We start from the raw sequence: 15,082 nt of genomic DNA, 5'->3' as shown, positions 1-15,082 counted from the left end.
CAACAAAAAGAGCTGTTTATTTGTTCTAGCCTCTTGTTCTTAACTCATTGTTTTTGTTATTTATTTGTTCTAGCCTCTTGTTCTTAACTCATTGCTTTTGCTATTTATCTTGTTCTAGCCTCTTGTTCTTAACTCATTGTTTTTGTTATTTATTTGTTTTAGCCTCTTGTTCTTAACTCATTGCTTTTGCTATTTATCTTGTTCTAGCCTCTTGTTAAAAAAAAAAAAAAAAAAAGTCTCCACCACATGGAACCAAGCTGAACCCAACTGTGGTCTCTTTGTATGGTTCTTTGTGACCTTGCCAATCATTTGTTTCAATCTTTAACTTATCTTACTATATATTTATTCTTTGATTTTTAGATCTATTTGCGAAATGGATTCGGATTCTGAGATGGATTTTCATATGATGTCTACAATGACTACGGCTTGTGCATTAATGACTATTTGGCTTGATAAAAACAATATGTTAGAAGAATCACAAGAACATCAACGAAATTGGATAGGCGCACAGGCTGCGAATGCGATTATTAATGGACCGGGGCCAACATGTTTTAACTACATTCGTATGCACAAAGACGCTTTCTTTAGCCTTCGTGATATGATACAAGAAAAGAGTAACCTACGAGGCACATTTGGCGTATCACTGGAAGAAGAGTTAGTAATTTTTCTTCATATAATTAGCCATAATATTAAGAACCGTATCATGCAACATCATTTTAACCATTTTGGGGAAACAATTAGTCGTCACTTTAACAGAATGCTTAATGCAGTTGTACTTTTACAACGCGATATTATAAAACCACCTAGAAATGGTGTACCACCCGAAATAATGAATAGTACGAGATTTTTCCCGTACTTTAAGGATTGTGTTGGAGCCATAGACTGCTCACATATTCCAGCGATGATCAGTATAAAAGAGCAAGCCAAGTGGCGTAATCGAAAGATATTTATTTCCCAAAATGTGTTAGCAAGCTGCTCTTTTGATTTAACATTTCAATATGTACTAGCGGGGTGGGAGGGATCCGCATCAGATTCACAAATACTGGCAGATGCTCTTAACCAACAACACAAATTAATTGTCCTAGCAGGTATTGATCTAAGTAGACATATGAATATATATTTATTTATTAATAAGCAGATTACATTTACATGACTTTTAAAGTGTGTTTTTTTTAAGGCAAATATTACTTAGTAGATGCTGGTTTTGCGAATGCGCCGGGCTTTTTGGCACCATTCCGTGACATTCGGTATCATCTAAAAGAATTTAGGCAAGGTTGTCAACCTAGGACAAAGGAAGAGTTGTTTAATCTTCGCCATTCCTCATTGTGGAATGCTATAAAACGCGCTTTTGGAGTACTGAAGGCACGATTTCCCATATTGATCTAAGTAGACATATAAATATATATTTATTTATTAATAAGCAGATTACATTTACATGACTTTTAAAGTGTGTTTTTTTTAAGGCAAATATTACTTAGTAGATGCTGGTTTTGCGAATGCGCCGGGCTTTTTGGCACCATTCCGTGGCATTCGGTATCATCTAAAAGAATTTAGGCAAGGTTGTCAACCTAGGACAAAGGAAGAGTTGTTTAATCTTCGCCATTCCTCATTGTGGAATGCTATAAAACGTGCTTTTGGAGTATTGAAGGCACGATTTCCCATATTGAAGATTGCTTCAGGCTATCCTTTAAATACACAAGTCAATATAGTCGCAGCATGTTGTATCCTACATAATCATATTATCAATGAAAAACGTGATCAAGAGCTTGATTTTGAAAATAACAATGATATTGGTAATGGTGAAGATGAAAGTGAGATGCATGAAGATGAAGGTAATGAGAGTAGTGAAGATGAGAATGAATGCGACTTCCGAAATGAATCTGCGGCTGCTAGGAGGGAAAAACAAAGATGGAGGGAATTTCGACTTGGACTTGCGTCGGCTATGTGGGAATCATATAAGCTAGAACAAAACATCAATTAGTTTATATATATATATATATATATATATATATATATATATATATATATATATATATATATATATATTTAGAATGTGGATGCTGATAGAAAGATTATTGCAATTTATAATATTTCTATATCTTATGTGGCTTTACATGTTTGTAATGTTTAAATGTATAATGTTTTAAGGTATGTCACGAAATGCAAAGGCAAGCAGCAGTGGCCGAAAGGCACAAATTAATTGGACATCATATATGGATGAATGTATGGCAAACGCCTTAGTTGAGGAAGTATCGCTGGGAAAAAAATCTGACAACGCTTTTCGAGAAGCTAGTATGAATAAAGTAGCAAAAATTGTGATGGAGACATTTTCTGTGCAAGTGGATGGAGAAAAGTGCAGGAATCGGTTACGAACGCTTAAAAAGAAATATAACTTGGCAAAGCTTGCACTTAGCAAAAGTGGCTTCGATTAGGATGAAGAAAGAAAATGTGTTACTGCTGAACCAGACGTTTGGGATGAATTCATCAAGGTGAAGTTCATTCAAAACTTGAAGTCATTCATATATAGTGAAAACTAATTAAATTTCATTTGTTTTATAGGCAAAACCTGAAGCTATTCATATCAAAAACAAACCATTCCCACTGCTAGCTCAGTTTGATATTATATGTGGGGACGATTCTGCTACCGGGAACGCAGCACGAACTACATCCGATCTTGAGGAAGAAGTCCTCCATTCATCTCATTACATGGATGACATCCCATTGTCCTCATACCCCTCTGGATCATATACACCATTTGCACCACCCGATGATGTATATTCCGACGGAACACAAGGTTAATATCAATATGGCGAAGGAAGCAGTCAAAGGGATGTGAGAAACTCTGCTCCAAGGCCATTAAAGAAGAAGAAGAATGCCTCTATTGCATCAACTGTTATTGAAAAGTTTGAACGCATGCAGGAAACAATGGATGAATATGTTTCATTCAAAACTAAAACAGCAGGAAGACTATAGGATGAGTTGGAGAATATGACAACCATTGATTCTGACATTATGTATAGGGCCTACACATTCCTTGCGGAAAGACCGCATTTTGCTTCTACATTTCTAGATCATGTAAGTCCTATTCAAAGGAATGAATGGTTGGAGAGAATGATTCCCTAGTAAAAAATTTTAAATGTAATTTCTATAGTTAAAGAAGACATTGGTAATGTAATTTAATTATTAGATTTTCTATTAATATTTTTAAGTTTATTCTCAATACTTAAATTGAGTTATTACTCCATATTATAGATATTTTGAATTCGTGGGCCCACTTTTATAGCTCACTTGATGATTGGTTTAGCTTAATAATTATCTCAAATATTCATCTTGATGGGCTTAACAAAATAACATATTTGATCCTATGTTTTTTTTTATATGATTATAACATTTTAGAATGATTCCCCAATCTAAGCTCTGCTCGGTGTGAATATACAGCTTTCTACCTGTAAGTAACTTACAGGCTATCCAAACAGAAAAACTAACTTACCTGTAAGTGACTTACAACTTACATCCAAACAGGTTACCTGCAAGTAACTTTCACCTGTAAGTCACTTACAGGTAAGTCACTTACAACTTAAAAGAACTTACAGGCATCCAAACAGGCCCTTACTGATACCAATCAAAGGGCCCAAAGATTACAAGAAACCAAAATTAGAATGTATTACACTAATTATAAAAAAAAAAAAAAAATTAAAAAAAAAAAAACAACAACAAGAGAAATCATAAAGATAAGGGAAAATAAGTAAAATAAAACCCTAGCATCAAATCCAACAATTTGAATCATATATGATACCAAAAAGGAACAAAACATAAATGGGCATCCCACCCTAAAATCCCAAAAACCCTAAATCGGCATTGAGATTGAGAGAGATTGATATATATATATATATATATATATATATATATATATATATATATATATAGAGAGAGAGAGAGAGAGAGAGAGAGAGAGATATACCTCAATGTTCATGGAGTTTTAAGCCTTCAACCACGGATTCAGAGAGAGTGAGAGGGCGTGCGTGGGTAGGGTGGTCGGCAACGGAATCTTGGGTGGGGATAGAGAGAGAGAGACAGTGGGAAGAGAGATCGAGAAAAGAAGAGAGAGAGAGGAGGGAGAGATCGAGCAATACAGAGAGAGAGGAGGGCGAGAGATCGACAGGAAGAGAGAGAGAGGAGAGAGGGGACTAATGGCGAGAGAGGGACAGAGGGAGGAGAGCGTGTGAGAGAGAGAGAGAGAGAGCCTGGGGCCTCGCCCTAACCACGTCAAGTGTTTTATCTGTCCGTCCGGGCTGGGTTATGTGGGGCCCGCCGTGATGTAAGTGTTTTATCCACACCGTTCACCGATTTTCTCAGATCATTTTAAGTTATGATACTAAAAATGAGGCAGGTCCACAACTCGGACCACACCAAAGGAAGCTTCACTAATAATGACACCCACCGTTGAAACCTATCTAAGGGCCAACGTGATGTTTTTTTTACCATCCAACCTATTCAGAAGGTCATGTAGACGTGGATGAATTGAAAACACAAATATCAACTCCATCTGTGACTTCTCCAGCTCCCAGGAAGTTTTTAATGGTGTACATTCAATCCTCACTTTGTGGTCCACTTAAGCCTGTGACATGCCTCTTTTTTTGGTTAATATCTTAAAATGATATGAGAAAAGTGTTAAACGGTGTGGATAAAGTCAATCCATGACTTGGGTGAGCCACACCACATAATATAGTCGAGAGGGGTTTCCCACGCCTTAAAACATTCATAACATATATTGGGCATTCATTATGTGTGTTCCACTTGGATGAGGGGTCAGACCAAGTTTTAGCCACATCTAAAACTCATGTGTGTCACGTCTCAAACTCAGAAATCGAGCTCACAAAATTTTTTATCGTCGAATCCGGTGCCAACAACCTCCGTAGTACCCCATTCTCGCCTCTCAATGCCCATACGACAGATTCCGATCCTGGGATCCTACAAAGGATTTTCCAACGTACATTTATCTCATAAGAAGCATAACCACAAGTTTACTCAAATTACAAAGTCAACATCATTATCACATATCCACTAATATAAACAGTTGAATACAATGCTGAAAGGGAAATGCATATATCGAAAATCAAAGCTCCAGAAGACCGTTGCACGCTCCAAGCTCAACGTTGTTGCAACCTAACATCACCTGCATGTATTTATCGTGCATAAGCTTATAGAATGTTTAGAAGGTGGTGTAAGTGTGTGCGATGCACGTGCCAAACATATAAATATCAGAGTAAGCAAAAATACTAGCAATCTATAAATCGTACAATATCAGAGTAATGCGAAAACATGCTGGTAAGTCCATAAATACCATTAGCCTTATCCAGGCTATGCGATAGAAAAACATAATAAGTCAATGACATATACTGAGGAAGCAATGTAGATCAGCTATGTAATTCGGAGACAGTAAGCCAAATATTATATACTGACGATGCAATGCAATATACAAATCCTAATGATTCCACGAATGCCGTCAACCTTAAATAAGCCATATAAATGCAGAAACGTAACAACCTAGAATACCATATACCGCGGATGTAATGCAATATGCGGTGCGAATGAAATGACCAAGCTGGAGTGTGGAGTCGGAATGATAGTACGTAGTATCACAGGTTATGGAGTTCGTCACAAGGGACTTCTATCCAAACCAGTCTCATACCTAAATTTGGATAGATAGACTTAATGTAGTAAACTCCTGACCTCAGGTTGGTCATGCGCCCCAACCGAAATCATAGTCATTGCGAATGTACAAATATCAATTAGTTGCGCACTACCAGCCCGAGTGGATAGTGAATGAATGAATGAATGAGTAAAATGTTGAATTCGCAACTCCTACTCAATAAGTCCACACATCAATACTGTACATCTCTGGGATCATCACCGGAGTCTACTATACTCTACACGGGATTGCGCCCATTAGATGTGCAACCATGTAAGTGGAAGAGACATCACTATCCACCTGGCCAGTAATCAGTCAATATCTACCCGGCGCGTCGATAATAGACTCATTTACGAGCTGGTCAAATTCAGCCTAGTTATGCCCCCTACCCTCGGGCGGGTAAGGCCACAACCCCTTCCAACCGACTACGACACAGTGGGAGACGCGACCTACTGGTATTCAGTACTCGGGCACTCGTGTATCCACTCAGTCTAGACGTTAGAGCATCTTCTGGCCACGGAGGTTTAATGACTTTTACCCAGGGACATCTATGGCACCCCATGTAAAAAAAATTCCCAGTGTCCCATCTGCCCATCCACGATATGCCTGTAGAGACTAAAGCCCTGATATCGCTAGGGCATAAAGTAGTCATATCACAAAATGCAAGATGCATGAGTCACACAATCTAATCATGCATCAATCCTGCGTATACTGTGCGCTCATGTTGGACGACTCTGCCTCTCAGGGATTTCAATAAACAATCAGCCCAATGGCACTTGCTATGATCAATCACTCCTCATAACAAGCATGTGAATGATGCGTATAGGCATGTATACTATACATGTACTCATAATCGGTATCGATAATCGGCCTAACAAAGGGCCTAAGGGAAGGTCACAATGTGGGCATTTAACTATCAATGCCCATCAATGTGGACATTTAACCAACATTGCTTCCAAGGAGTGGCCCACATAGATCCAAACGTATAGTGGGCCTATGGCCTCACACAAGGGCCTAATACACATCACTATTGCCCTCACTCATGGGCCGCATATACATCAGAATGGGCCTCGGCACATGGGCCATAAATACATTACATTGGGTCTCACTCACGGGCCGCATATACATCACGATGGGCCTCGGCACATGGGCCATAAATACATCACATCAGGCCTCACTAATGGGCCGCATATATATCACAATGGGCATCGATACATGGGCCATAAATACATCACATCGGGCCTCACTCATGGGCCGCATATACATCACAATGGGCATCGGTACATGGGCCATAAATACATCACATCGGGCCTCACTCATGGGCCGCATATACATCACAATGGGCCTCGGTACATGGGCCATAAATACATCACATCGGGCCTCACTCATGGGCCACATATACATCGCATTGGGCCTCGCATATGGGTCTAATGGGGTAGCCCATGGTTCAAGAAAAATGGATGGGCAGCTTAGATATACAACGCATTTCATCAGGGTGGGTCACTGCCCTGGACGGCGTGGGTTATAACACATACATTTGGGCCCTAGAGATGCACGGTGTGGATATACATCAAGATAGGGTCCACATCCAACTGGACTAGACGGCATAGATGAAATACATACAACATGGTGGCCCTGTACAGTGCAAGCAGGCCCAACACATGCAACAAGTGGGCCCTGTGCCATCAAAATAGGTAAAAAGCGCGGATATGAAATACATACATCGGGGTGAGCCCCACCATCCAGCGGGCTGAATGGTGCAGATATACAATACATTCATCATGGTAGGGCCACGTCAATCACGTGATAGATGGTGTGAATATACAACACATCCTCAAAGTGGGCCCCACCCCAACAAATGGACGGTTAGCATGGATAAAACGCATACATCATGGAGTGGCCCATGCAGCACTGTCTAGATGGACAGTGTGCATATACAGCACATGCATCAAGGAGGGCCCCACCCAGCAAAATGTCCAGATGGACGGCTGGGTGGAACACATACATCAGATGGCCCACAGAACTTGCTGTCGGCATGACAACAGCCATGTTGCTGCTGGATGGATAGCATAGATAGACACATACATTACAGTGGAATCCCACCGTCCAGTAATCTGGATGGTGGAGATAAAACACATATATCATGGTGTGGTCCACTGCACGGACGGTGCAGATGGAGCCCATGCATCATGGCTGGCCCCACTAGTTAACATCCATGTAAATGGATGGTGTAGATGGCGGATGGGACCCATAGAGCTTGGTGACGTCACTTACAGCAGCTCTATAGCTGTTGAGGTACACAAGCCAATCCGATTCTTACATCAGGTGGGTTCCACGTGGGGCCTACCACATATACGTATAATATATATATATATATGCTTATTTATTTATTTATTTTATTATTTATTCATTTTTTTGTTTCAAACGTCCAGCCCCTGTATGATCATTTAATGGACGGATAGATAAGAACTCCATGTGGGACCCACTGTCCTAGCTGCTAGATGGTGGAGTCACACGTGGAGATCATGGTGGGTCCACACAATTTGGACGGCATGGATAAAATACCTACTCCTTAGGTGGGCCACAACATGGAAAAAGAGAGAGAGAGAGAGAGAGAGAGAGAGAGAGAGAGACGCGCGATGGAAGGGAGGGGCTCTGCCACTATGAGCTCCTCCATGTACATGCATACATCAAGATGAGTCCCAAATCATGTGGGCCCTACATCAAAATCAAGATCTAGTGCTAAAAACACCCATCAATTCTGCTTCTTCTAGGCTCCTTGGAATCCTTAGCTCGTAGGCTTTCTCTTTAATGGAGGATGATGAAAATTAAATGGTGGAGATGAGAGATTAGGGGGGGTAGGAAGTGCGCCACACCATAGCTTCTCCATGGGAAGCTTGGACATTCTCTCCTTGGGAGTTACTTAGGAGAGTGAGAAATGAGAGAGAGGAGTGATGGATGATGAGTGGAGTGATGGGTGATGGGTGTAAGGAAGGTATGGGTGGAGAGAGAGAGAGTTGACTTTGGGGATGGGTTGTGTACTTGGGGATGGGATAGAGTACTTGACTTGATGGGTTGTGTACTTTGATTGATTGATGGGATTGATTTGACATTTGGTGGAGATTATCTTGTGCGGCGTTTTTCTCGAAATAAACACGGGTCCACATCTCCTGGCCCGGGTATTGCATCGGCGTGCGAGACGCGACATTGGAACCGCAGCGACGGCGCGGTCACAATGATACAAGTCTCAGGCCGAGTCGACTCAGATTGACAGGATGCAACTCAGGGTCGCGTGCAAATGCCGATTACAGATCGCGGGACACCGGAATTCGACAGGGATGACCATGAGTCTACAGAATGGTACGGTTTAGGATACAGGTCTTACAATTTGGGCCCCACCAAATGCTTATATATATTTTAGGATGTCTTTACATAGTTTTAGATGGTATGACCCACCTGAGTTTCGTATATGGATGATTTTTGAGATATCTCGTAACTTAAAGGGGACACATCAAATGCATAGTGTTGATATTTGACTCACATCATGATGGACCCATAAAACTTACATCAATTCTTAGGTTTTCACGAGGTCGGTAAGTTGCGTCACAATTTTGACTGGAATATTTGACCTATTTTAGATATCTGATCCATTCACTCTATTTTATTAATCAATTCCTTTAATTTGACTAGTTACTTGCCTCAATCAGGCTACATATGAGAAAGATATTGGGTATACAAGATTAATCAACAATATGATGGCCCATATATATCTTCTGATCTAATAGTCATAGTTGAGTGACATTTAATTTAAACATCTGAAGATATTTACTCTTCAATATGGACTGATCAGATTGTCCAAAATCTAATCAAGATCTTGATAAACTGTTCGTTTCCCATTTAAAAAGTGTTTTGGACTAATCTGATTCGTTTGAAATCGTAATAGGCCAAATTTTCTAGTATATCCTAATGAGCACATTATGAATACATTTGACAATTCCGTTCAGATCAACTTTAGAATGGCTTTATCATAGAATTAGATCAATCTCGTCATTTTAAGTTATTCTTGCCATTACAATTCATTATAAGTTATTCTTGCAAAATCTCATTTTTTTAAACAGAACTTTTCAATTATCATCAAAATACAAATCATTTTTTTTAAATCACTTAATTTTTTTATCTTTTTTTTTTTTAAATCTCATATTTTCTCAAACATTGTCAAATTTTCTTCAAAATTTTGAACTTTTTTTCAATAATCATAATTTTATTTTTAAAACTTCCCAATTTTCATTTTAAAAATGTCAAAATTTTGCCAAAAATCTATCTTTTTTAAATCTCATTTTCTTTTTTAAAATATGAATCTTTCTCAATCATTATCAATTTTAAATCTTATTTTTTTTCAAAATCTTAATTTACTGGAACTTCTCATATTTTTAAATGCCTTATATATATATATATATATATATATATATATATATATATATATATATATATATATATATATATATATATATATATATTCAAACTTCGATTTAACTAGTCACTCACCACGGTTGGGTTTCGAATGAGAAAGGTATTAGGTGGGCAAGATTGATCAACAATATGATGGGCCATATCTTGTGATCCAATGGTCAGATTGAGTTTAAGGTCAGTTCAGATTGTCCAAGATCAGTCTAGATCCAAACAAACTGATCATGGCCATTTGAAGACTATTTTGGATGTATTTGATTTGTTTCAAGTTATATTGAATCGATTTTTGTTCTCTATCTTAATTAGCACTTACGTTTTGAACATACTTTGACCGTTCAAATCAATCTTAGCATGTCCCAATTACCCTTCATTAAACTTGGGTTATCATTTTTTTCACAAGTTAATATTTGTGCGCGTAAACAATTAAAGGTTCAATTAGTAGATGTGCATAGTAATTTAGTAAAAAATCTTATTTTTTTCATAGATAAATCTCAATTTCATTGTAAAAATCACATTTTTTTTTTCAAAATTTATATTTTTTTAATCTTAATTTTTCTTTCAAGACTTTTAACAAAATATCATTTTTATTATCAAAATTTTCAAAAAAATAAATAATAAATACAAATTCTTAATTTTTATTTTCAAAATCTCAAAAAATTTTCCAAAATCCTTTTTTTTTCTTGAAAATTTCAAGATGCCGATTTTTTTTCTTCAAAAGCACCATTGTTTTCAATTTTCTTTTTCAAAATGATATATTTTTTTCTAAATCACTTTTTCTTTTAATTTCAATTTTCAAACATTTTCAATTATTTTTCAATACCACAAATTTTTTCAACTTCTTTATTTTCCTTTTCAAAATGTCAGCTTTTTCTTAAAGAATTGATTTTTTAATCTTCTTCTATCTTCAAAATTTCAATTCTTTCAAACTTCTCCATTTAATTCCCAATTTAATTTTCAAAATACAAACTCTCATTTTCTTTTTCAAAATATTTTCATTTTTCAAAGTTGTCAAAATTTTCGCATTTTAAAAAATCTTTTTACTCTTCTTTTTCAGGATATCATTTTTTTCTCGAAATCAAATTCTTTTTTTCAAAATTATCAACTTTATTCAATATTCTTTTTTTTTCCTCAAAAAATAGAGTTTTATTAAATCACAGTTTTTCTTTTTCAAAATCTCAATTTTTCTCAAACATTGTTAAATTTTTTAAACTTCTAAATATTCCTTTTCATGTGATATTACAAATCATTTAAATATTAGTTTTAAATTAAAAAAATTAATAATAATTTCCACTCATTTGATATAAAAATAAAATAAAAAATTCTTTGCACTCAATCAATTGTTAAAAAATAATCTTAGATACAAATATCTATAATTAAACCACTGAAATTCTATTAAAAAATAATTCTTAGACTAAAAAAAAAAACATAAATTTCCACCATATTCTTAAAAAAAAAGAAAAATGGCAAAAGTCCTTCTAGGACGACCATGATTCGTCACAAAAGTAACTAAAAACCGTTTCGCGAAATCAAAATTTGCGACGGATTTAATCTGTTGCAAATTTACGACGGACCACAATCCGTCGTAAATAAGATTTTAGCGACGGATTTTGGTCCGTCGCGAAATTCCGTGACTTCCGAACAGGATTTTCGAGAAAAACAACATGGGTGATAGACATTTTCCATTAGCGACGAATTAAATCCGTCGTTAAACCAAGCGATTTTTGTCCATCGCAAATTCAAAATTTTGGTGTAATGCGTGCGTGTGTGTTCACAACCTCAAGTGCAGGGTCGTGATGTAATAATAACTCGGTGAGAACTAGAGTGCTAAAGATCCACTTGTAGCTATTAAGGTACTACCTTGATTCAAGAAACACAATTGGAATTGGAGTCGTATCATATCCAATTGGAAGATGAAGCAATAAAACTAAATATGAACTTTTCATTAACCTAATCACACATGAAGGAGTAATGTGATGATTGGAAAGGATTCCATAATCCTACTATGCCCATGAGACAAAGGTGAACAACATAATTTACTAATCTTACAATCTCAAAACAGAAAAAGAATATATTCAAAACCATCACAACATCAATTATAATTTGAGTTACAATAAATCATAAAAAACTGATGTGTGTGCGCGCGCGCGCTTATGAGAACTTATGCACCATTCCATGGTATGCCACGGGCTTAAAGATTAAGTTAATTCATGACTCAGGTGGGACATACCACATACAATAGTAGTTGATATGTGTTACCCTCCCATTAAAACATTCATAATCATTTATTGAGCTCACATAGATGTGGTTCACAAATTCAGCCCATCCATTGCGCGTCCCACTTGGATGATGGGTCAAACCAAGTTTTAACTGCATCCAAAATTCAAGTGGGCCCCATTAAGTGATTTTATATGTTTTAGGCATGTCTTCATATGGTTTTAGATGGTATGACCCACCTGAGTTCTGTATACAACTGATTTTTAGCATATCCCATATCCTAAAGGGGACCTATCAAATGCATGGTTTTGATGTTAGACACATCACGGTGGGGCCCACACAGCTCAACCTCATGGGAAGTTCCCGTGAAGTCAACCTCATAGTACCAACCATACACACACACACACACACACACACACACACACACACACACACATATATATATATATATATATATATATAAACACAAGGAATGCTCAACTGTGCACCAATTCTCACGAGAATTTGCATGAACTTTTTCAGAACTCATTTTCGATAATGTGAGTGCAAAATCTAAATAGTCCACACAATGAATCACTCCATGAAACCCTCGGTGCCTAATTTTCACCTTGATCCAAAACTTTGGTGGCCATGGAAAAACAAAGACAAATCAAGGGAGGAATTGTTTCCTTTTGTCATAGCCCACAAAACTTTTGGATTAGGGTGAAATTTGAGACCTAATTAAGGTTTCATGGGGTGCTACATCACATAGACAATTCAGATTTTGTACTCATATAATAGGAGATGAGTTCTGAAAAAGTTCTCGTGTATGTGTGTGTGTGTCTATATATATATATATATATATATATATAAGATCCACTCCATTCATTAGATGTGTAATCTTCCGTTACGACTACAGGAAAAATCTTAGGATGACCCATGATTTAGGAGGGCCACACTAAGGAAAACAATTGGAAGTGATATCCACCCTTAATATTTGCAGCCACTGTGACTGATATATAAAATCCATTCCAACCATTAGATTCTACTTCAAAACTTAAACCCGCTACCCAAGTATCAGGGCCATCTATTATGGAGGTAGGAAACACGGAGGGAAACAATTTGGAGGGTGGGCTAGTGTGGACCATATGGAACACAGATGATGCCGATTTTTAGGCACAACTGCTGGTCAGGTGGATTTCACATAAACACAATGGTAGAGCCAACTCTAATCGGCAATCGTTCGCTAATTTCCCTCTTCCATACAATGTTTTTAAATTTCAAATTATTTTTTTATGTCCAGCGGGTTGGGCCAAGCCTACGAGCTCTTGGACATCTTAGTCTAATCTCGACTCAGATTAGATATGGGCCTAAAACTTAAGCCTGAGCCCGACCCTCAGGCCGAATGCCGTAGCCCAAGCCTAGCCCGATGGGCTTGGCCTGAAAACCCAACGAGCCAGCCCAGCCCATTGACACCCCTAGTTTTATGGCCTCATCTTGATTTTCAAAATAGGTATAAAATAGGTCATTTTACCCTCATTAATAGGTTGGGAACCATGATTTTATAAATATGAAAGCCAAGGGTATGTATTTTGGGAAAATTAGCAATTGTGAGGAATTTCCCACAAAAACAGAATGGCCTAATTAAGGTGTTGGTAAATGGTAATTTATTTAAATGAAAAAAAAAACCTTTTTATTAGAAAACCTAACCTTTTTCTTTGTTAACGGGCCCAAATCGTATACAACAACAGTTTTAGGTAGGGGTGTAGATTGCTCAAGTTCTTTGGGGCTAACATGTTATATTTGTGAAATCAATCCCGTCCATTAGGTTATAACTCTTATTTTCACCCTCAAAGCAAAATATTTGCTAGATAAAAAGCTAACATGGACAACACTTAATTGAGCAATGTGAAATGGCACCTAAAAGGTCTAACTTCATGACGTGTGGCCTCCTGAATTTTAGACCAAGCTTATTTTTCTATGTTCCCTCCATCATTATCAGTCACACCTGATCAACGGATTTGACTAAACATGGACACTATGGTGTGGCTTCACACACAAACCTATGGTTGATATCTCATCCCCCTTTCCCGAGTGGTAGGCACAGATGAACCGTTGATCTGGCTGATTTTATTATTATTATTATTATTTTGCCTGGGAGCACCCCTATTGGACGGAGATTTCGCAATACCAGAGGGTGGGCCCCAAAAAGCTTAGATTTTGCACAGGATTCATGTATTTATGAGGAGCTCATTCGGTGCCATGGAGGGACCGGAATCCTCGATGGCAATTGACCATCGAATGACGTACTTAGTCACGTGTGGGGCGTGACTTTCTTTGATGTCGATGGAACGACTTGAATGAATCGACTCCATCCATCAAGTGCCCCCCTATGTCATAACGGGTCCCAAAATAAGGGCTTTGTAAAAGTTATGGGCTATTAGAGCTGTACACGAGTCGAGTTAGCTCCATCGATCGATTCAAATCGAAAAGCTTGACTCCCCGCATCTCGAAATTGGATTCGGACAAGCTGAGCCGTTTTTTAGAGTTTGAAAAAATTTCAAGCTGAGTTAGAGCTTGCCCGAGCTCGGGTTGACTCGGCTCAAACCTCAATCCGAACCAAGTTGGATGTGATTTAGTTATTTTGATATGAATGCTGCTTATTGAGTGTTTGAAGAAATGACTTAACGAAGTGTTTGTGAGGAAAGAATAGACACATTGGGTGTTTGA

The 15,082-nt window shown here is 37.6% G+C and overlaps 1 protein-coding gene across 1 annotated transcript; it reads left to right on the top strand.

Annotated features, from left to right (window-relative positions):
- The first annotated feature begins 901 nt into the window (after window positions 1-901).
- Window positions 902-1,981, top strand: LOC131244194 (uncharacterized). The gene is made up of 3 exons (XM_058243839.1): window positions 902-1,088; window positions 1,178-1,273; window positions 1,464-1,981. Exons 1-3 carry the CDS (start codon window positions 902-904, stop codon window positions 1,979-1,981), a joined length of 801 nt encoding a protein of 266 aa, XP_058099822.1.
- The last annotated feature ends 13,101 nt before the right edge of the window (window positions 1,982-15,082 follow it).

This window comes from Magnolia sinica, chromosome 4 (genome assembly GCF_029962835.1).
Source record: "Magnolia sinica isolate HGM2019 chromosome 4, MsV1, whole genome shotgun sequence".
NCBI lineage: Eukaryota > Viridiplantae > Streptophyta > Magnoliopsida > Magnoliales > Magnoliaceae > Magnolia > Magnolia sinica.
This window is presented reverse-complemented; position numbering and strand designations above follow the sequence as displayed.